The 24,717-nt window shown below is 33.8% G+C and overlaps 1 protein-coding gene across 1 annotated transcript; it reads left to right on the top strand.

The window, feature by feature from the left end:
* The first annotated feature begins 390 nt into the window (after positions 1-390).
* LOC110031036 (DNA repair RAD52-like protein 1, mitochondrial) lies at positions 391-24,717 on the top strand. Its single transcript, XM_020734068.1, has 4 exons — positions 391-751; positions 12,368-12,405; positions 12,773-12,867; positions 24,437-24,717. Exons 1-4 carry the CDS (start codon positions 465-467, stop codon positions 24,575-24,577), a joined length of 561 nt encoding a protein of 186 aa, XP_020589727.1. The 5' UTR covers positions 391-464; the 3' UTR covers positions 24,578-24,717.

Below are 24,717 nucleotides of genomic sequence, written 5' to 3'. Positions count from 1 at the left end.
ACAAGTTACTTGTTTGTCAGGCATTGACTTGTATCTGCTTCTGTTTTTTGATTTTGATCTTCTCCTGTTTGAGTTTTTGTCAAGTGATCTCCCTCTAAAATTAATATTTAATGATGAACTCAAACCTAAGATCTCGTCAGAATCTTTCCGCGCACCTTCTTAGCTAAAATCAAATCACGAAATCTTGAAAAATTCAGTTTAGATTTAGCTGCAGAATTACTGACAGTCATCCTCATAGCTTCCCACCTATTTGAGTTTGGATGTTTAGCATGTATTTTGAAATTTTTTAGTTAGCATGTAAAAACCCCAAATATTAAATAATTGGACACAACTTTATTAAAAAGAGCATGCCCATAAGAATCGAGTGGCATGCTTGTATGTAAACCTGTAAAGCCACAACACTTCGCCTAATTCGATACTTCTCTTCACGTTCCAAGAGCCACCTGAAAGCTTCGCTCTAATTGATGGCGGTTGCCAACAGAGCCAGGGGCTTCGTCAACCTATTGTCTCGTTCTTCGTTGCAGACGGGCTCAAAGCCCTTTCAGCTTCGTTGCTTCGCCGCAAAGGCTTCGCCAATGAGGCCGGCGACGGTGGTAACAACAGTTGCAAATGCAGTGGAGGACTTAGGGGTTCCTACCGAGGGGATTAGCCGCCCTCTCTCTGAGATCCTGATGGAGCTCGGTAAGAAGGTTCCGGACTCCTTCGTGAAGGCACGGGTCGAAGACGGACAGACCATCAAATATGTTCCATGGTAGAAGTCAGAATCCGAACTTCCCAGCTCTTTCTCTCCGTCTGCTTCTTTAAGTTCTTCTTCGTTTTGGTTTGCGGTCTGATCTCAAAAGTTTGCTTTGAACGATCTTATGCGATCAAATCTGTTTTTAGCTAAATTTTACTTGAAGTGTCTTTTTAAGCTGCTTGCTTCTGCTTTGAGGTGATTTATGGAGTTCATGACGAGTGATCAGTTGGCTTTTCTGGTGCGTGAGAATTTCTTTTTCTTTTAATGTTTCTTTGCATTTACCCTCCCCAGCAAAAAAAGCGAGAGAGGATAGATGTTTCTTTGCATGCGTTGCTTTGGACATTATTGATTTCTCTTCATGATCGGAGAGGTAAGGTGCAAAAAAGGAGGGAGGGGGTGAGGTTTCTTTTCACATTTTTAATGTGATATTAAAGATTTGAGTGCTGTGTTTGTAAATATGAAAGTTTAGATGTGAGATATGATATTATTTTTAATTAGCGTTTTGTGCTATATATGTAAATGCTCCCTTCATATTTTTTCTTACTAGTATTTAAATGTGACAGTTCATGAAGAATTTTCATGACCCGATGAGTAAAAACATAACTGCGTTCCATTATAGTTCCAATAACTAATCTACCTTTTGTATTGATAGAATGGAAGTTGTTATGCATTCCTTTTCTTTCTAATACTAGATAGAGATCCTTGTAATGGAAGAAGATGATGTAAGGCTTGGAAGCTCCATGAAGGTGCCAATCACACTGTGTTGTTTGGAGTTTGCATTTGAATTTAACACATAAAATTGACCTTTGTGTGTCTTCTTCTTGCTATTTCTCCTGCCCTTCACAGATCTTTGTGTGTATGTCATTTTGCTTTGAAACTAATGGGATGACTCGAAGAATTCTTTTCAGCTTTGCATAATATTTTTGTGAAAAGTTTGAATGTTTTTGACATAAAATAATATACACAAATCAAAGTGGCTGACGTAAGCAATATAACCCTTGCACAGCGACTCCAAAGGATTGTTTTTGTTGGGGATTTTACTGTAAAGTTTGGAGTTCTTCATCCTGTTGTAAAGTAAATTCAAAGTACTTGTTTCATTGCCAAGTTTTATTTTCTTTTTCATCCTGTTGTTTGAGTTATGATCTCTTTCCTGAGAGCAACTGCAGCAACTCTTGTCAAGCTATTGCTATGTCATGAAGACGCTAGAAAATATAAATTTTGTAGCTTAAAGATGTTTGATTTAAGTGATGTCTCCCAAAAGATTTTGAATGAAATTAAGTCAATTTAAGTACTAAAAATGTAGGGGAAAAACTACAAATGTTACTAAACATGTTACCTTATACAGTTTCCTTTTAACCTAAATTTTGATTTACACCTTGAAACGATTTCTTTTGAACTTGTGTGCTTCAAGCTTTTATTGGCATGTCTTCAACGGCCCTCCATGATGGCATATACCTATGATAAGTAATTTTTTTTTAAATTTGGGCATCCAAATAAGTTTGGACCTATTATCATTAATATTTAATTATTTGAAACTTGTGCATGTCTTGGTAGTGAATATAATGTAGTGTCTTCAGGAATCCAAACTTATGTAGATATACTAATAATTTTTTTTTTATCTTCTAAATGTGCAGGCGTAAGCAACATGGTTATTTCTTTTGTAACCAAGCACATTTAATGTTAGGTAAAGCATACATATAGAATTTAACAATTGTATGCTCATCAGTTTATTTGTGTGCGTGCTCTAGGATGCAAGATTTTCATCTGTTTTTGAAATGAAGCTTTCATGCATGTTAGTTTTTTCTATCAAGTTCTGCTTATTATGTACAAAAGTGTTTCTTTGCTTAGAGAATATAAAAATGCTACCCAACACTATAACCTGTTTAGCAATATTCAAAATAAAATTTAGAGTTGAGAGGATAGGCTTCTTTTTTGTTAATGGTCGAATTATCTTAAGGGTGTTTTAAGTGCCATGCTTATTCATTTACTTCAATTTGTGCCCTTAAAGTGCATTTAGTGAAAGATATGTGTGTTTATTTGGTTATTTTATCCCCGGGAGTTATGATTCCTTGTGCTAACTTTGTTTTTTTTTATTATTATTGGAATGATTTTATCTGCTTATTCTTAAAGGTGAGTTAGGTTTTGGAAGCCTTAATAATGTTATTATGGCCTTTTTTTTTTAAATTGTGGTGGGACTTTGGACTCAAGGCAACCTTTAGTCTGAATTCATGCATATTAGATATTGTAAATAATAGTCCCAAGTTTATGAAGGTTTGGAATTTTGAATTCTCGCCTTGCAAAAAGTTTGTCGGAGAATTTGTTGAAAATCTTATTTATTTGGGTTGGGTGCTAGTAGGTTTTTATTTACTTATTTGTTAGCATGATGCTTGGTTCAAATCTCTTTCAAGGTCATTGTTATTTTGATGAAGTTAGAGATTTCTTCTTTGATGATGAATGGCAGGAGGCTTTACTTAATGTCATCTCCTTGAAGATTTTGTTATTCATATTTTAGATATTCTCCTTTAAAACATGAATAAAGATGCTATTTTATGTATTGTCTTTCTTAATGCTTCCCTGAAAACTAAGTCTTTATAGGAGGTGTTAATTTTGGAGTGGAAATAGATTTCAATGGATTATTTTGGCATTTAAAAAAAAAGGGTAATTTTGGCATATATGGATTCTTGTCATAATTTTCTTCAACTAAATGTTTATTTCATGAGGTTCTCCATATTAATCTTAGATTGAAATGTTGGGATTTTACTTTTGCTTCCAATTGACAATTTTATTATAAATTGGAGCCTTTAACTCACGTTTTCCTCCATGGATTTAGTGTTCCAAGGTGTTGTATCATTATGCTTCTATTTCTTAGGTTTAGATTTATAAAAGTTATAATTTAAAGTTTTTATTAACCTAAAAACATTTTGGTTCATAGGATGGTGGTGTTTACCTATGTTTATTGTTGTCGTTTTGTTATTTGGTTTGTTGGCTTGAGAGAATACTATGAAATTTGATAATTGTTCTTGTAATTCATATGAGTTTCTTTATAGTGTGGATAATCATATTTAACTTCTATTGGATTTTGGTTTGTATAATCTTATTTTGTTCTATTGTGCTCCCTTATGCAATTGATACTTTAATATTCCTTATTTGGCTACTATTCACATTGTGAAATTTTTTTTGTTGGATTAAAGTTTTATTTGGAGTACTTAAGCTTAATTTTGATTATCATGTTGATGGTTCTTGATGGAGGGTGTCATAAGATCTTGGTGTAGAAGGAACACTTTAGCCACTTTTGGAGGACTTTATGAGGAAAGCTTGGTACTAAGCTTCTGTTCAACTCAACAACTCACGCACAGACAGATTGTCAGACAAAGGCTATGAACAAGAGTTTGGGGAATCTCCTGAGGTGTTTTATAGGGAATAACATCAAACAATGGGATTTGATTCTATCCCAGGCTGAATTTGCTTGCAATAGGTCCGTGAGATAGATTACAGGACATACTTCCTTTGAGATTGTGAATGGGCACAACCACACTTGAGTTGGTACAACCTCTTCATGCTACAAAGGTTAGTGTAGATGTCGAGCCTAGAGCGCAGGAGAGTCAGAGGCTACATGATGAGGTAGAGAGAGCGATCACCAAGCAAAACCACAAGTATTAGGAGTAAGCTAGTAAAACCAGGAAGAATGTGGCTTTTCAAGGGGAGACTAATGTGGATCAGATTGAAGAAAGAGAGGCTTCCCCAAAGCAGATTGACATTTCAGGATCCTCAAGAAGCTGAATCAAAACGCTTATAGGATTGACTTATTGGGAGTAAGCTAGTAAAACCAGGAAGAATGTGGCTTTTCAAGTGGAGACTAATGTGGATCAGATTGAAGAAAGAGAGGTTTCCCCAAAGCAGATTGACATTTCAGGATCGTCAAGAAGCTGAATCAAAACACTTATAGGATTGACTTATTGGGAGATTACAACATTTCTGTTACCCCCCAATTTGGTCGACTTTACTTTATACCATGAGGGGACAGAAGCTTCGATGGATGAGGTCAAAGCTTTTCCAACCCTGGGGCGTTTGTTCGCCCTGCTACTTGGACCGATTCGGTCCAAGGGTCTTGAGAGCTGGCCAGCCCTCTATGCAGAGGAGTACCACCTCTTTTTAAGAGGGGGCCCTCTCCTAGTTATTTGATGATGATGATGATGATGATGATGATGATATATATATATATATATATATATATATATATATATTCTCTTTGTTGATGTCTAGGGTTTAATTTTTACCGTGAATTGCTTTGGGACAGCACTCGTCATCTCCTTTTCTCTCTACGGATTGTATCTTGGTCTCCAAGTAATGTTTATCCTTCTTATACATTTCCCTCTCCTACATTTCTTTCACATTCCCTCTCCTTCCTCCTTGCTATCGCCACCCGAACAGTCCTCACGCAGCTATTCCTACTGCTTGCTTGTCGTCTGGACTCTTGAAAACTGTCGTCTTGTTGATTCTAGCTTGCTAGCCACCTCCCCGGAGGTCCAAACCCTAACCGACACCACCTACACCCTAGATGCAACCCTAATTTCAGTGTTGTGTTGTTTTGTTGCAATTTCAAATTTCCCTACTATTTGTTGTAATTTTAGATTTTCTATTCAATGATAATATTTGTTTTCCTTGGGTATTTGTTAAATTTTGGTATCACCTCCAGAATAGTTCGCAAACCTTTGGGTACTTGCATGGAAGTCTCAAAGAATAAGAGAACATGATCCACATACAATAGATGTGATATACAAGCCCCTCCATTATATATGCTAATACCCAAGTGTGTTCTCTTTGAGAGAGGGCTGGGGAGAGGAGTTTTGAACACAAAATGAAGAGGTACGAGGACAAAGGACAACCTTCTCTGAACGGACAGTCTGCCTTTATCCAATTTGATATTTTTCCATTAATGGGGAGGGTAAACTTTGGTTTCTCCACACACTTAATAATCCAATTTATGAACCTTTACGGAAAACCCATAGCTTGAAGAACCATTTAAGGGTGTGCCAGTTCATTTTGTCTTATACTTGCTCCATATTCACCTGAATAGTCATAAGCCCTTTCAATGTGATGGACGTATTGAATTTGTTGGTAATCTCTTTCTTGGGCAAGCAAGCAATGGTTGTGTGCTTAATTTGAGGTGATGTTTTGCTAGGATTTTGGCGTGGGCATGAAGCTGAAAGCTATGGACGTTGTGGGGATGTTACTTAAGGATAGAGAGAGGCGTTTTAGATGACAGCTAGAGTTGTTGGAGGGGTTAAGACAAAAAGCTAGGCGAGGGAGAAGGAAATTTGCAATATGAGATAAAATGCTTGCCCTCACCAAGGTGACAAGGGTTTGGATCGACCAACATGCCTTTCCATGGAAATAAACCACTAAACTTTTTATACTAATATGCAATAAGCAAAATATGGATTTTATTTCTTTTATTAATGAAGATGAGGAGCCTTTTTATGGGCAAAGAAAATATGCCAACTACGAAGTAAGACTATATAACAACCACCCTTTAGGAGTATGGTCATGAAATTATGTTTGCTTCCCTTATTACAGCTAGCCAGGGGATTTTCAAGCAAAGTTTAAAGCTTTTTACATGTACTTTTATTAAAAAGCTTGGTGGGGGCAGGCAAATAAAAAAGTGGAGTGGTCTTGGAATTTGACAATATAAATTATTATCTTCATTGAGAGGCCGGTCACAGGCTTATTGCTTTGAGATTTGAAATCTAATGATGTTGATGCCTGTGTTATTCATGATGTATATTTTAATATTTATTTTATTATATCCAATTTAAAGAAATTCTAATTTTGTTAAATTGGCTATAACGCCATGCTAATATATTTCATCATATAATTTTTAGTTTTCATAAATTAATTCTTTGGTAGTCATCCACACCAAGTCAATCAAAGAAATCGTTTATTCATGTAAGCCAATCTAAGGAATTTTTTGGGTTCATCGGCACCATCAAATACGGGGCTTTAATTTTTAGTCTAGAGAATGTATCATCAGAAATGCTCTGGTCATTCTAGTTTGGTGTCTTGGAACAAGTAACCTCCTATTCAAATGTTATTCTTTAGGGTGATCATGCCAGGCAAGGGCAATAGTTGCAACTAGTGGAGTTTGTGCCTTATGTTCTAAATGATAAGTTCTCAAGTTTGCCATTGTGATTCTTAGGTACTCAATTGAGTTTTTTATGCTTTCAATTTGATCTTCAAATGTTGCTTTATATTCTTCAATTTGATTTAGAGACAATGATTTATGAGGTTTGATTGAAAACACAAGAGTACAATGATATGCTTTCTGTTATTGTTGCAAAAGATGCTTTATGCGTGAAAATGTTCTTTTCTTTCATTTTGAAAAGGGATATGTTTATGCAAATATATAAAATGATTTTCGAAAGACTTTAATCACTTGATAACACTTCATTTTCATATATAATGATAAATATGCATAAAATTCCTCAATTAAAAGCAAAACACAAAAAAAAAATATATTTATAGTTTTAATAATCTTGTTTTAAAATACACCTTATATTTTCTTTTTTTGCATTCACTTGTGTGTCCTCCATTTTAGATTTTTGTCGTTTCGTTGCTTCATATAAGGCTTTTTCCTAGTTTCAGTTTCGATGGTGCCCAATATCTCAATGACACATTTGATCCTTTTGATTTGATTATTTGTTAATTTATTTAGTGTCTACGTGGGGAAGAATTATCATTGTGGTTTTTCGACAACACACCGAGATGTTGTTTGCAGCAACGTTTGCAATGCTTTTTTTTAAATGTTGGATGGTAAAATGGTGTTTCATGAACTAATTAAGGGTCTGTTTGGGCTAGCTACAGTTGTCTGAAAAGCAATTGTGGCAATATGTCTATTTGGAAGATGCATTGATAAATTTGTTGTGCTGCAATTGTTTTTAAAAAAAATGTCTAAAATGTCATTCTATATATGTAATGACAAAAATTGGAAGAGAATTTCCCATGACTACCTCTTTAATAACTCAATTTGTATTATTATATAAAAAAGTTAAATTTTTATTTTATGCTTTATGAATAAAGGATTACAAACAATATCACATAATATTTAATATTTTTTTGTATTCCATAAAATTACACCATTCATAAAGTATTGAAGCACAAAGTCATCAACAAAATAATTTCTCAATTAAAAGTACTGTCACTTTTACGAATAAAATTTCAACCACAATCATAACTTTAATTTGATAAAGTTTATTTTGATATAATCATTACTCCTAAAAAAAAATTCCAGCGAAAGCTCTGGTTATACGTTTAAACTGAAATATGTTAAATGCATATAACCAATCTAACAAAATAAATATAAAAAAGCTGTAATTGAAAGTACGAAGTATAGGACATTTAAATTTAATAAAAATTGAATGTCTAAGGTATAAAATATACATAACCATATCACAGAAGTCACTCATTGATGTTTCACTCATCAACTGAAGCATTTGTAATATGTTATCTTAGTTGAACCATAATATTAATGTCTTAACTGTTCTGAGTCTGTTGGAACATTTTTTATGTCTATTACAATATGTTCTCTTAGCTGAACATTTTTTATGTCTATTATTGGATGAGCAACCCTATATTTATAATTTTCATGTGAATCATATGTGTGATTTGTCTCTAAACTATTAAACTCAATGTTTAATTTCGAAAAATAACGCCTTATTTAATTATGTAGTGTCGTTGTCATTGTCACTATTGACTTGTTTGTTAAATGAATTGCTAGGTTTGCCCCTTAAAATAACTCATTTTTCTTTGAAATATCAAAAATACTTTCAATAATATCATGTAATGAATTGTGTTGCTTATGAAATATTTATTTTCTTCACGAACTACTTGACTACTTTCAAAGTCTCGGAGGTTGCATTTTATTTCAGTATATGACTTAGAAAGTCTCACTGCATCAGGTACCCGACATCCATGATAGTGCTTCTTGGTGGATTATACAGAATATTTACATATAAATTATTTATAAAGAGATATCTATTATATGTGCAATTATGGAGTACTAGAGGTGTTCTTGAAAAATTATATTATTGGGAACATGTTGCAAATTTGAGGATGCAATTATCATGCACATTTCCTTTCCATTTGGTCATGGCAAATGTGAAACACTTGTGAAAGTCCCAAATCACCATAATGTACTGTTTCTGTGAATTACAGCTTCCAATATAAGCCACATTCTCAGTTTAAGGAACACAGACATTCACATGTGTTTCATCAATTATGCCAATGTAGTCTTATATTATATATTATTTTGTTAAGCGTATTCAAACTGCTAAAAATATTATTATTTCATGTGTATGAATCTATCTTGAAGTAGGACATATAAAGATAATCATATGATATCTCAATAAGTGTTTTCAAAAATGTAGAATCTAGGGGGTTCACAACAGTAGATGTCAAGCTAATCTACTAATTGTTTCAGAAGAATGTTGAAAGCATTCACATGTTACTCTTGTGGACTCATTGTGTGATAATATATCTAGTGTTATCCCTGACACTTCCCTTTTTGTTGCTCTTGAGGAACCCTAAAGACCGTGATAGGTCTGCAAATTTTGTAGAAGATCAAAAGGTTGCTTGTGACATACAAAACATACTATGAAATCTCCTAGTGTTTCTTGTGAGCAGCTCCCAGTCCATTTATGTCCAATACATGTTTTCATTGAAGGATTTTTACAAATATATGTTTCATAGTACTCATTAATTAAGCATACAACAGTGATCATAGCCTTCTTGGAAAGCTCTTGTTTGTTGTTAGACATAACTGTAGCAACACAAATAAAAATTTATCAAACAACACTTACAAGAGCAACATCAACTGAAAATATAAGAAATCATATAGGATAAAACATTAGTCTAAATTGCAGAAATAAAAAATAATATGAAAGAATTTAAACATAATATAGAGAAATTCATAAAACAATACATAGAATCCTGGCCAAAAATAAATACAAATGTTCGATAATCACAAATCACTCTAAATTATTAACCCTTAACGTATTGCATATATTCATCTTTCACAGCTTTCATAGAAAAATTTAATGTAATAAATATTTTGTTCAACTGCAAGTGACATGAGTAGCATCATCGAGCAACTTAGTGGAGTATAAATGTAGTAGCACGCCGTCATAAACTTTAGGTATCCTTTCAAGCATTCTGATGATGTCAAAAATGGAAAGAGATTCTTGTGATGAACTTGATCTAAAAGACCTATTTGAGAACGTTTTAACTAGTTGAGAAATTTGATTCCTTAGAAAAAAAATGCTTCTCGTCTTCTTTCTCCCCTGCACTGGTTCAATAGAATATTGGTGTTTTGTATGACTGGATAATGTGCGCTCATTTTTGTTCTGATATGAACCTTTCTCAGGGTTATTTGAACTTTTGTTCTATTCAGATACTTCATGGGTACTTAAATTAATAGGGGCTTCTTGACGAGGAGCTCTTGCCGGGCATCAACCAGCCCCATAAAACAACATGTCAAAATTTCTCTCAATTTCAGGATCAATGCCATAAAGTTTGAATTTTTTTTTTTGCATTTGGGACGGCCTACATTTCATTGCAGTAAAAATAATATTAATATTGATCTACACATACTAAGCAAGTGACTGAATAATTAAAAAAAAATACCATTTATTTGAAGTATTGATAGTTTTTTTTATATGATCTCAACCTAGTCCGGTTGATCTATGTTTCAGTTTCTTCGATAGCTTCCAATCTTTTTTTTAGTTTATCCCATTTATTTTTTTGTTTACATTTGTTATATTATCTTCTAATTTTCTCACAAAAATTATGTATTATATTCTAGCAATCCTTTTTATTGAAATGTGTTGTAGGTCGTTTATCTAATTCAACTTCTTTCAGACAAATATCACAAAAAATCTACTTAACAATTCTCTCATGTAGCAGGTAAATTGCTTTATTTTGATATTTCCATTGCAACTCACTAGTGGGAAAATATTACATAAAAAACGTGAGAAAAGAAAAGTAAAAGATTACAATAGAAGCCTATCTTTCATTCATAAAACTGAAAAAAGAGGAAGTTTAATAGGTCAATATGAAGAGATAATTATTCTGCCATGAGAACATGACAGAGCATCCATAAAAAATGGGATTTTGGTTGCATTTGAACAGTTTAGAAAAAAAACTCATATATATCAAAAAGAACAACATCATAAAGTCCTTGCAAAAGAACCTCAATGTAAAATGACTCGTTATAATCCTTCAAAGAATTCCAGTCATTGAATAATACGACATTCATCCAATTGAAAAAGAATGACAAGCTACCATAATACATTAATGCAGAACATCTATGGGCATAAAATAAAAACTAAATATATGTTTGGCAGGCTGACACCAAGCCCCCCCAAATAATTTGAAGACTTATTTTGGGTGCAAACCTAAAAGGGCAATTTAGTAATTTATTATTTATTATTTATTATTGTAGGATACAAGGGCTAATATGTTTAGGGTTAAGGTTATGCTATGAGATTGTTGTCTGAAGTCTTAGGGTTAGGTTTTGGGAGAGATCGCTTGCCTTTCGAATTGTAGGTGTTAGGGTTAGGGTTTTGGAGAGATCCTTACCTTTCGAATTATAGATGCTTGTTGCTTGGTGTTATTGAAATAAAATATTTGGTTGCCCGAATTTCTATGAATATTCGTCTCCATTCGTACCATATTGGTATCAGAGTAATAATCCTTCTTCACCATTGAGGCATCCTCCCCAACTCCATTGCGTCGCCTTTGAAACGAACTTTGTGATCCAAGTAGCTTAAAAATGAAGGGATTGAGATGCAATCCAGAACGACGGGATCGCGACCCTAAACCCTCTATTTTTTTGTTGATATTATTCCAAGGATAATTTTGGATCATGGAAGCGGAACTCATGTATTATGTGATCTCGTCATTGGCATTTTAGCTATCCCAAATCGCGACTGTATCGAGAGGTTTGATCGCTGGATGTGTTGTATGTTGTGATCCCGTCGCTGGCTTCCTAGCCAACTCATATGATGATTTTTTTGCATGTTTCAGTCACCAATGCGACGACCTATCCATTGTGATCCCATTGTTGTTTCCTGATTAGTCAATTTGTTAATGATGATTTGCATTATTCCTTACCAATAAATTTATGCCATGAGATTATCGGTTATCGGTCCATGTAGATATATCATAATTATGGGTTTGTCTGTTTGTAATTACATCAACATTTCACTTTGAGTAGTATCATTTTGGATGCATTAGTATCTTAGAATTTGCATTTTTTTGTTCTTATTTCATTATCATAATAACGGCATGTTATTGCTCTCGATTTTGTCTGAATTTGCTGGAGTTAAAATTCTTATTTGAGGGATTGAGTTAATTTATGCAGATTTACTCTATTATTTTATTATCATTGAGTTTATAATTCTTGTATTTGTGGTTTACATTTCAAAAAAAAAATCCTAGTTAAACTATCTAGTGGTTTGCTTTATATAATAAATACATTAAAAAACGTAACCCTTAACCGTCCTGCATCATTATACTCCTAAAATCGAATAATGGATTTGACAATCTATATTATATCATCTTATCTTGTTCTTGCAGGCATATTATTAACCGCATTTTGAACCTGCATGCGCCAGGTGGATTTACTTTTTTCTTTAATATATTTATATTTTGGGGCATTTACATACGTAGCACACAATTCTCATGTATTTACATATCTCACTTCTAAGCATTTACACACATAGCATTCAAATGTTTAATATTTGCATAAAAAATTAACTATTACTAATTTTTAAAAGTGAAATACACATTTTCATTCATAGATTTAAAGCACCAAAATGATATGTATATAAATATAAAAGTTTAGGTGTGAGATATGTAAATAAATAAGAATTGTGTGCTACGTATGTAAATTTTATTTATATTTTTATGCCAGTATCGTTAACAGATCACTGATGGAAAATGACAAGAATTTTCTTCATGTTTGTTGTTCTGTTATTTTAGAATGGTCTGGAGAGATTCGAAACATTGTTTATTCGGCTGATGGGAAAGCTGTAACGGTCATTTATAGAGTCACTCTTTATGGAACTGATGCTGAGGTAAGCTTTTATTCCAGACTATAACTAAGTTTGGGCACTTTAAACTATTGCATGACTCATCTTTGAATCTTTAATGCATGAATATTTTATTAGTTAGTTATGGGTATTATCAATAAATATTATAAAGAAGCCTTCTATTTCATGACTAACTCTATAGAAGATGTCAATATAGATTTCATGGTTCTTGTGCACAGTTATCTATTTATTGGTCCATCAGAAAATTTATTTTGCTAATTTTTTATGACACATTTATTATTGGTGCTGTGTAATTATGGTTGGAATCGGTGGTTTATTTTTTGGAGTTAATATTTGGTGGCCTTTACGCTCATAATAAATAGGCAATCACAGACCATTGCCTAAAGCTCCTTATGCTTTCAATTTTTTTTTTTTTTGGAATTATTTTGAAGCATTTTAACTCCTATTATGTGGTGATTTGTTGACTCAATTTATGCATTTATGATTTGACAATAATGCAAGTGAATATAATTCTAGTTTTGGATATCCACTTAAATTGAACTTCATTTAATTTTCAAGAATAAAGGTCTTCTAACTGTAATTCTCATCTTATTTTTTAAACATCATTAACTTTTAGAAGAAACATTAGTAATGCATAGGTAAGATAATGGATGTTGCAGAATTTTTTCTTATAATGTTCTCTGCATTATTATAATGAATGAGTCGCGATCAAGTTCGTGCTTGGAATGAAACAAGGCGGGAGCAGACAATCAGGCAGTGGAGTTTAATTTTTTTCTAAATTCATTTTTTTAACTACCATTTAACAAATGAAAGAGTCATTACATAAGAAAATTAAATTAGAGTGATTATAAATCTACTTTAGGTTAGGATGTTCGTGTCTTCTATAAACCTTTCATCTTCTATTACTCATCTTTTAGTTAATTAATTAAACCTGAAATTTTAGTTTAAAACAACAGTGAACTAATTTTAACCAGTGAATACTCATACTCCTAAACTATAGTAAAACTATGAAATGAGAGATAATATGCTTGTCGGTTAAATTTTATATAAATTAATCTAAGAGCATCTAAAGGTTTTTAGTGTTTAATATGATCATTCAATGTGATTCTAAACGTTCTCCATGTCTTATTATATTATTTACATATCAACATTTTTTTAATATGTATACAATCGTCTAAACTTGTACCAATGAAGGTACATCACTATCAATATCATTTTTCATTATATGTACGGGTATCTTAGCGTTCTCACACTAGTACCATAAAAGTGTGAATTTCATGATAGCCAAGCATGCACATGCAAGCATGCTATGAAAATTATTATGTAATAATGATTATTTTATTCTTATTTGCATAACAGTCAATATATTTGTATAACAGTCAATATTTTATGATAATTTAAATAATGTTGACTAGATATATCGTTCCTACAATATGAATAAAATTAAATAGAATCATAAATTATGAGCTTGCTATGATTTCAATATAATTAGTGACACATTTGGTCTAGAATAAACAAAAGTATTACTATAGCATAAGAACATGAGTACTCACTTTGATTTTACCTTAAGATATGATCCATTTCAAATCCTTTAACTTTTTTGTTTCACATTTTTACTTTTCTCAACTGGTTATATTTTATAATATTCTAACATTAATATGTACAAATTTATAATTATATTGTCTATAAGTGATTATCAAAATAAATACGGATCTTACCTCTTTTGCTTCTTTTGCATGATCCATTCTCGATCTTATTAGTCCTTTAATTCAATTTATTGTTCGAACTAATTTGCAGAAATTAATTCATAAATTAATACATATTAATAACATTTTGATTAAAATAATTCAAATAATTAAAGCATAAAATCCATAAAACCCTACCTTAACATTCATTATATGGCTTGATTTGCCTTTTTCTAGTCTGAACTTGCACCATGAACCTTCTTGCAAGTCCTCCTGACATTAATTAATATAATAAATTTCAATTAGAAAAATTATAATTTTTATTCCCTAAAGTTTAGTATAACCTAATACCATCAAATTTATTAAACAAATATCTTATGTAAAATAAAACATAACTCTAACTTTATTGTTTTGGTTCGGTCTTCATTTAACCCACACGAAACTCCGGTGATACCATAGCCTCCTCCTCTTCTCCTTCGTACAGGATGTAAAGGAAGCCCTCCTTCCTTTCTTCATTCATATCTTCCTTTTACTGTAGGTAACATCAAACATAGTCAAGTCGCTCACAAGACTCCTCATGCGCAAGCGACTCTTCTTCCCTTCGAACCCCTTGTGCGAGATTGTCCAAGCAGCAAGTCGACGATCTCACTAATGTTTATTGACCTTACTTTCGGTCAACCTTTCGTTCGAATTCAAAACCAACTCACAACCAATCTGAAAGCTGCTCACATTGAGCTAGGAATGACTAGTTTGTGGTTCATTTTAGCATTGATTAAGGAACTCGGTTTTCATGGGGTGGGGCCTATACTTTGGCCTCAACTAACTCACCTTGGAAACACTGTAGCCAAGATCAACATGGCCTTTGAAATTTTTGAGTTTTCTAAGTTCAATTTAGGTTGCCTTGGATCGTGTGTGCCCACCCTTTGCGAATGTGGGAACTTTCATGAGCACACACACACCCACATGTGTGCACTCAAGTTCGCGCTCCCATGTTTGCGCGGGTGCAGGCGTGCATGCCTGTGCTCCCACTACCCCTGAACCGGCATGGACACCCCTGGTTCGGGCATAGCAACACTCAATTGTTTCTGGGCATGGTCACGCCTGACACTGGCATGACCACGCCCCCGAGCCATGTTAGTGATCCATGGTCTTCTTCCTCGGATTAGGCAGTGAATTGACATGTCTTTTCATCGCCAATGATCCGTGGGAGCTCCAACCACCGGGGGAATCGCAATCGTCGATCCTTATCTTAATCGACGGTTGTCGAAGTCGATCCGTGGGTGGCAACGGCTCCGCCACCGCCTTTGTCGCCTATAAATAAGCCCTCGCGGCTCCCCCTTCGACAATTCTACACGCACAAAAAAGAGTTAGGTTGCCTCCTCTTCTATCCATGAACCACCATGGCTCCTCCGATAAGCCTCCTCTTTTATATTGTGCTTAGTATTTTTTTTAAAACTTAATTTAAGTACAAGTAAATCAAATTCTTGGATTAAACTTGGATTTGGGTTTCACTTAGGTCTACTCGAACAAAGCCTAAACTTGACCCTAATCCTAACCCAACCCGATTCAAACTGTAACCCAGGTCCAACATAGGTCCAACCCAGGTCAAACCCATGGTTAACCCAGGATCAACTCACGTCCAACAAAGATCTTAACCCAGGCCAACCCTAGTCCAATCCACGTCCAACCTAGGTCAATCCAGATCCAACCCAAGCCAAACCCAGACCCAACTAGGTCCATCCTAGATCAAACTCATGTCAACCTAGGTCTAGCTCAGGTCATAGCCAATTGGAACCCAATCGAATCATACCGAACCAAGCTCGATTTTGAGCTGAATTCAGTTGAACCCTAGTTAACCTTAACTCACCCCCAACCCAAGTCAAATCCAAGCTAAACTCTAAGTTATGTTTCTATGTGTAGTACTCAATGTGTAATGCATTAAAAGTCATGTTCCATTCATGTTTTATATTTTTCACATACCATGTTTAGTTTCTTCTATGTTAAAAATAAACAAAAACAAAAAAAAATGATAAAAGAAAAAGGATGAGAACCTCTCACATGTTTTTTCTCCCCATAAACATTTAATAAGGCACCCAAAAGTTATGGACAAAACCAAACAGAGAACAACAACAAAGAAAAACAATTACAAAACTTTAAGCCAAGAGAATCTCGATTTTTATCTCAACAAATAGATCTATGAACTAAAACAAATCACGAATTAAATATCGAACTCTAAATAACATCTAAAACACACTAAGATAAAGAACGAAAACTAAATCTATGCAGATTTGACACGAACTCTAAGTTAGCCAATTTAGACACAAGAACTGAGGATCATACATATATCCTAGGTTATTCCAAGTATAACAACCTAGGTTAGTCTAATAGACACTCTAGTTAGTGCTAAGGACTGGGACATATAAAACAAACAGTCTTGCCTCCTGAAACAGAAGGAATGCTCTATTATGAAGTAAACCATGGTTACCGACAAAGGCATTTCAACCCGCCTTCAAACTAAGAAACTCTCTACATGCCTTGGTCATGAGTTTAAGGACGGTCGTTGGTTATAAGTTGGTTACAGTTGAATGATGCCAACATATCCGGGACGAACGAAAGCCACGAGCATTTTGAAAGTCTAGGTTTTTTCACCTATTAGGATTCCTTTTAGAGTCTAGGACCTCACCTCCACCTAGAAATCCTTCATATCGACAACTTCAGATCAAATCAAACTAATCATTCTTGATCTCCTTTTGATCACATCCGATCAATCAAAACTCGCTACCAGTCTTTTTGAAAATCTTCAACCACCAACTAAATTCAATCCTTTCGGTAAAAATTTCTTCATGTATGGTTAAATCTCTTTGTCTGGGTCGTTTCATGACACACTATCATTGGATTGTAAGTCTCATTATTTTGAGCTTAATTCTTCCAAAATGCTAGCTTGGATCCTTCCTTCATTTTCGAAACCTCAACTTTCAAAGTCCATCCTTCTAATCCGAATAGGATAAGTCATTATATTATTCAAGAGGTTTTTTTAGGGCTCACGACTCTAGAGATATAATTAACTATGAGGGCTTGCTCTTATAGAGAATCTAACCCTATTATAAAATAAACCTTATCTTACACCCATAAAATAAGGTAAAAAACCCTGATTCCTAGACTTATGAAGATTTTCATCATCCAAATGATTAGTCTCATTTCAAGGTAATACTTTCTCCCCTTGGGAGGTATCTTATTCTTTAAATCTTGTCTTTGATCATTTAGATAAAAGTTATCTAAATGGTTTATGGTGTGTGGAGAGAAAAATCATCCACCAGTGTTGCCTTCCTCTTACACACTCTCTAGCATGACAAAACACTTGCACGCGTTATCGATCTTACTATTTTCGTACACGTCGAGTGGCTTCTGAGGAAAATTGTTCACAATCTGATTTGACATCTGTTGCCTTTGGCTTTTTCCCTCTTAGGTGAGCATTCTTCTTTCTTCTCCTTCTTCCCTCTCCTTCTTCCACTCTCGTTCTCTCTGAGTTTCCTCTGCCACTTGTCTTGCTCTCTCTATTTGTTCTCTTCGAAAGGAACACTTCTTAAAACAAAATTGTTGAGGAGTTTCATTCTCACCCTAAATGAATGCACTTATTGAAACTCCTAATAGTAATAACGTTATTATTAATTTTTTCTTTAGTTATTAAAATTTTCCCACATAAAAAATTCATCCCTGAAATTTGTATAATCTACTTCAAGCCTCAAATCACTTCTCATTAAACAAGTAAAACTTAAATCATCCAAAAAGTTTCATGAAGTTTAAATTTGATAAGATGAACAGTGGATGCAAAACTAATTATTTTCAAATTACTGAGAAAAAGATAACATAACACGAATAACATCAAATCTAAGCAATGTAATATAACGACAACACACATTTTTGAAAAACAAATACAATAATGACACTCATATAAAATACAATAAAACATAACACTCGTCAATCCCTATTTGCATCAGCAACGACAATAGGTTCTTCAGGCTCTCTACTAGTAATGGAATATACTCGCGATTGAACAGGTTGCCTTGGTTAAACTTGAGTAGGAACTGAAGCAGTAGACTATCATTCTTTGCCCATCGACACTCCTTTGAGAAAGAGCTCCATCTTGTTTCTGTTTTTTTTTGAGGTTTTCTGGCCATGTTAAGGGTAGTATCTAGCATGTGATTAGGCTGACACCCCAGTAGCATGTGTTGGAGCCCATCAAACTTTCACTGTTATGCAATCTTCCACATTTAACATAAGTGACTATGGTACTCTGAGTTGTACCTCTGCTAAATCCACTTGAACTGAACTTGAGCTTCTTTTCAATGGGTCCCTATGTTTGATCCCAATGTTCTCTGATTCATTAATAATCTCTCTCTTATGTGTATCATTATACTTCTAAGTTGATAATTGATCTCAATTCTTCTAGTTCATTCCACTAATATTGAGTATTCATCAATCGCTAAAGGCATCAATTGCTGCCTGATCGAGTCTTTTAATCACGAAAGGAAGTTATAGTACTTTTCTTCTGCAGTAGCGATCAACTGTGTCGCATACCTTGATAATGTAGTGATTTCTGCTTTATATTATATGACTGTCTTTCTCCTTGTACCAATCTGATGAATCTGTTTTGTATTTGTCTTCGAGTAGATAGGGTATAAACCACTCTCTGAATAGCTCTATGAACTCCTCCCAACTTACTATCATGTTGGGTGTGTCCCCTAGTCTAACATGATATTTTTTTTGCCATCATCTTTCAGCTTCTTCATCCAACATAAATGTAACTATTGACACTCTTCTTTCATCCAGACAGGTTTTATAATCTATTATCTTTTAAATTTACATCAGTTAATTCTCTGCTTCAGTTGAATCTTCAGTTCTCTTAAATAATGGGGGACACAGTGCATGAAATATCTTTAAGTACTTATCCACAACAATTATTTCACTCTCACCAAGTTGCAGTCTGAACTCCTGAATTAACTGTCATCGTCGCCACTATCTGGGTCAGGGCATTTGTGTTCACATTTATATCAGTTGGTTCTTCTTCATTTTCTACTGTATTCTCCTCTTCTATAATCTCGGATACATCTATTTGCTTGAATTAAAATAATTACTTAATTAGTACTAACTTAAAATCTCAATTTTCTTATTATAAATTATCTTATAATTGTCCTATTGACTCTTTCACCAAAATTACATTAATTAATTTTAAATCTTGCTCTTATTTCACTTTTATTACGTCCCGATTCATTGCTTGAAATTAACCAAAAAGAGGAGACGACTGGACGATGAAGCTTAATTTTTTTTTCTATATTTATATTCTATAAGTAACATTTAACAAATGAAAGAGCCTTTCAAAAGAAAATTAAACTAAAGTAGCTATAAATTACTTTATGTCAGGTTGTCCGCGTCTTCTATAAAAATTTTCTTTTCTATTATTTATTTTTTAATCAATTAATTAAACTTGAAAATTAGTTTAAAATAACAGTAAATGAACATAGTCAATAAATTCTTATACTCATAAATTAGAGTAATTCTATGAAATATATGACAATATGCGTGTCAGACAAACTTTATATAAATCAATCTAAGAGCGTTTATATTATCTAATATGATAATTTAAGATTCTAAACATTCACTGTGTCTTATTGTATCATTATATTTCAATATTTTTTTAATTTGTATGCAATCTTCACAAGAGCAACTAGTAACAATGAAGGTACATATTAATATCAATATTCTTTTTCATTTTCATGCATAAGTATCTTAGGATTTATTCGCTAGTACCATAAAAGGATGAACTCTGTCTTAGTACAACATGCACATGCAAGCATGCTATGAAAAGTATTATTTAATAATGATTATTTCATCATCATTTGCATAACAGTCAATATATTTATATAACATTTATTATCTATAATAATTTAAATAAATTTGAGTACACATATCATTCATACAATATGAACAATAATTCAATAGAATTATAAATTACGAGTTTGCAGTGATTTCAATATAACGAGTAACGATAACAGTAAATGTATTGGTGTAGAAGAAACAAAAACATTAACATAGTCTAAGAACATGAGTACTTATTTTGATTTCATCTTAAGAAATAATCCATTTCAAATTCTTTTAACTTTTTCTTTCACACTTTTTTTTGTCTCGCCTCGTTATATTCATAATATTCCAACATTAATATGCAGAAATTTATAATTAAATTGATTAGAAATAATTACTTAAATAAACACTAACCTTACCTCATTCTCTTCTTTTGCATAACGCTAACCTGACATCATTCTATTCTTTTGCATGATCGATCTCGATCTTATTGGTCATTTAATTCAATTTCTTGTTTGGACTAACTTACTGAAATTAATTCATAAAGATTATATCTTAATAGCATTTTAATTAAAATGATTTTATATAATTAAAGCATAAAATCCGTAAATTCTTACCTTAACATTCATTCTATGGCTTGATTTGTCTCTTTTTAGTCCGAACCTGCACTACTAACCTTTGTGCAATTCTTCCTGACATTAATTTAATATAATAAATTTTAATTAGAAAAATTATAATCTTTATTTCATAAAGTTTAGTATAATTTAATATCATCTAATTAATTAAATAAACATCTTATATAAAATAGAACATAATCCTAACCTTATTGCCTCGATTCGATGTTCACTTAACCCACGTTAAACCCCTCCTTCTGCGATGCCACAGCTTCCTTCTTTTCTCCTAAGTACAAAACGTGCATGCTATTCTCCTTCTTTCCTTTCTTCCTTCGACCATAGGTAACACCTCACCCGCTAGCAACTCTTCTTCTCTTCGGCTCCCTCTTGTGTGGGATTGTCCAAGCAACGAGTTCAACACTCTTGCTAGCGTCGCCTTCTTCTTACACACTCTTCAGCATGGCGAAGCACAAGATTGCATGTGTTGTTGATCTTCCTCTTTCTCTTTCTTCTTCTTCCTTCTCCCTCTCTCACTCTCAATCTCTCTGAGTCTACTTCCTTCTTCTCTGCCTCCGGCTCGTTTTCTCTGGTTGTCGTTTTGAAAGAAACACTTCTTAAAACAAAATTATCGAGGCATTTCGTTCTCATTCTAAATGACTACACTGATTGAAACTCCTAATATAATAACATTATCATTATTTTTTTTTCAGTTATTGCAGAATGCCATGTAAGTTTCTACAAGGTTTGATTGGCACAAGCAGTGCGATTCATGGTCTCACAATATTTTATTTTACTTTTATTTTTTATATTTTTTTGGTTGTAAAAGTTTTTTTTTTTTTTTTGGATTGGAGATTAAATATGATACTTATAGTTAAGAAATTCTATGAATCAAGTGTATGAGAGATTCAAACTCATCATAGTTCTACGATATTCAGCACCCCTATGGTTAAGAAAGATTTTTTACATGCAAACTCCCAGGGGAAAATTTATAGGGCCCTAACCTATATGAGAAACTTCATCCTTATCAACCTATTTAGGATCATCATTATCAACTTATTTAGGATTATTATTATGAATTCTCATTTTTTATCATTTTTTATTGTTGTTACTAAGTCGAGTTGTGGCAAATGTGATATCAGAACAAAAGTATTAGGCTAATCATTATCAGAGTTCTTGCATGGATCATATGAATCCTACAAGCATTTTTAGACTGACATGGGCTCCAAATAGAAGGACGTGGAAATCGTCGTGATTAAGAGGCTGCTATCTGTTTCTCGCGAGCAAGGTGGGTTGAACTGACTGGTTCCTCTTTCAATTTCTTTAAAATTTTTAGCAAGTTTTCTCCTTTCCTTCCCCACTTTCTTGTTCTCTCCTATATATGTGTTGTATTAAGTTTTGGAAGTCATTTTTTGACTCTTATTTCTATCAAGACAACCGTCGGCGTCCGGTGTTCCCCTTCTAGAGATGTATTCGAAGGCGAGAAGGTGCTTCGGTTGTAACTCATCGGAGATGGTGACCTTTTCCAAGAGTTTAATTGGTGCTCCGGCTGTAGCTCGATCCCATGGGGATATTTATCCTTACCCAACTCCTTCGCATCCCTCCCATCCTTCTTTGTTGACGCTATCCATAACCACAATTGTTGTTCCTCCTTGCTCCAGCTGCCCCAGTCATTGCTCCAAGTCCTGCCCGCTGATTCCTGCCCATCCTAGCTATCCATAATGGTTGTCACCACTGTTCCAGCCCTCCCTACTTGCTGCCACCGCCAAGAACGGCAAAGAGTAGCCATTATCCTGCTGTCCCAGCCCTCCACCCTTGCAGCTGCCACCTTCCTTTCATCGCCATCGTCCAGGACAGCCATTCCCCGCAATCACGGTTGCTTGCTTGCTGTCCAGGGAATCTGAAACAACCCCCTTACTGTTTCGGCTTGTCAACCGGTTTTTTTCCACCACCCAGCTACCTTCCTGGCCCTCACAGACCACAAACACCACCCTTCGATCCAGTCCTAGTTGGAGCTAGTGTTGTTTTTGTTCCTATTTTTTATTTCACTATCTCTGATTGTAGCCTTTATTTATTTTTAAGTAATAATATTTATTTTTTCTATTGTGTTTTAGATTAACTCTGGCATCATAGACTTTGTTCATCCTTCTAGAGATTGGTTGGTTGGAAGTTAATCGCATCAATCTTGCCTTCAAACACCTACTCAGTCAAATCAAATCACATTGAACTCCAAGCGATATATTCAGTCTTTCACCCACCAAAAAAATTGGTAGAATCTGGTAGGCTTACTTTTTCTATATATTTATATTTTATTTTCCGGAAAAAAAAAGTCAAATAGCTCGCTCGCCCTCGCCTTTTGGGTGTCATGATTTGAAATAGGGTAGAGGGAGACTTTTGAGAGAGTAATTGTTGCTAGGAGATTTGTTAAAGATCTTCCAGATTTGAATGTTGGACTCATCCTCAGCCGGTTTTGGAGTCACTGAAGTCGGACCAGTTCTTGGCTAGTGGCAAATTTGTTTTGGGGAGAGAGTTCTTGTGAGGTGTGGAGTACATTCACCTATAAAATTGTAATTTTAAATATTGTAACGAAGTGCTCTGTAATATTAACTGGTGATGTAATAAATGGAGGTGATTCCCAACATTAAATAGTTGAGATAAGTCTAAGGTGGTGTTTGGCTACACTTAGATTTAAGTTAAATCGGATTTATCAAATTCATACTGTGACAGAAGAGCTCGCGAGCGACGACGGCCTTATTTTACTAAATCCTAATTTACATCATTAAAGTGAAAGAGCGCGAGAAGAAAAAGTCGGAATGCGAGAAAATTAGATTTAACAGAGCTTTGGTTTTATTATTATTTTTTTTTTTAATGTTTGGTTAGGTTTAAGTTAAATTCATTGTTAAATCCTATAAACAGCATGCTACCAAACACCTTCTAAGGCTTCTTTTGAATAGTAAAGCTCATTCAAAAGCTGTGGCTGAACGAGCGACGAAGCCTTAGTTCTAAAACGGCAAAAAAAAAATTAAATAATTTCGGCATAACATCAAAAAAAGTTGTTTTACCGAACAGAAAAAAAAGTCTGCATCGACATTCACAGCAATTGAACGGAGGATGAAAGCCTTCTCAAATAAAGCCCAAGTTTAATAATCATGATGATTTAAAAAAGAGGTGGGCATTTACATACATACTACCCAATTCCTACGCATTTACATATATAACACGCACCCAAATATTCATATCACATAAAACACATCACTATTTTTACTTTTAAATAGTGATATACAGTTTTTGATGTATATATATTCAAGTTTAGGTTTAGATATGTGAACATATAAGAATCGAGTGATACGTATGTAAATCTGCCTAAAAATACTATATATACTAAAAAAAAAAAAAAGAATTTCAACTGATGGAAGTTTTTACACAAATTGTAACCAGATCTACAGAGAATCTACTGGAACCGCTTCTGTTGACGACACACACTATGGAGATCCAGTGCAGAAAGCTGAAGCAATGGCGTTCAGACGAGCCTGCGCACGTCTTGGCTTGGGACTTCATCTTTATCACGAGGATTTGTAGAGATAAAAAAAAATGATGTCTTTCTCGTTTTGTCACATGCAGTTCTTCTCCTTCTGCACTAATTTGTTTCTCATTCTCTTATTTAAGTTTCTTAATAGCTGTCATATAAACTTATGTTTTAGCTGCTTCTGCTTTTGTAA

The sequence above is a fragment of the Phalaenopsis equestris genome, unplaced genomic scaffold, assembly GCF_001263595.1.
Source record: "Phalaenopsis equestris unplaced genomic scaffold, ASM126359v1 Scaffold000761, whole genome shotgun sequence".
Lineage (NCBI taxonomy): Eukaryota > Viridiplantae > Streptophyta > Magnoliopsida > Asparagales > Orchidaceae > Phalaenopsis > Phalaenopsis equestris.
Note: the sequence above shows the minus strand (reverse complement) of the source record. Positions and strands in the feature narration are given on the sequence as shown.

Coding starts and splice junctions, on each gene's coding strand:
- LOC110031036 (XM_020734068.1), top strand. CDS start 465: ATGGCGGTTGCCAACAGAGCCAGGGGCTTCGTCAACCTATTGTCTCGT. Junction 12,406..12,772: donor TTTGAACCTGCATGCGCCAG/GTGGATTTACTT, acceptor CTGTTATTTTAG/AATGGTCTGGAGAGATTCGA. Junction 12,868..24,436: donor TTTATGGAACTGATGCTGAG/GTAAGCTTTTAT, acceptor AATTGTAACCAG/ATCTACAGAGAATCTACTGG.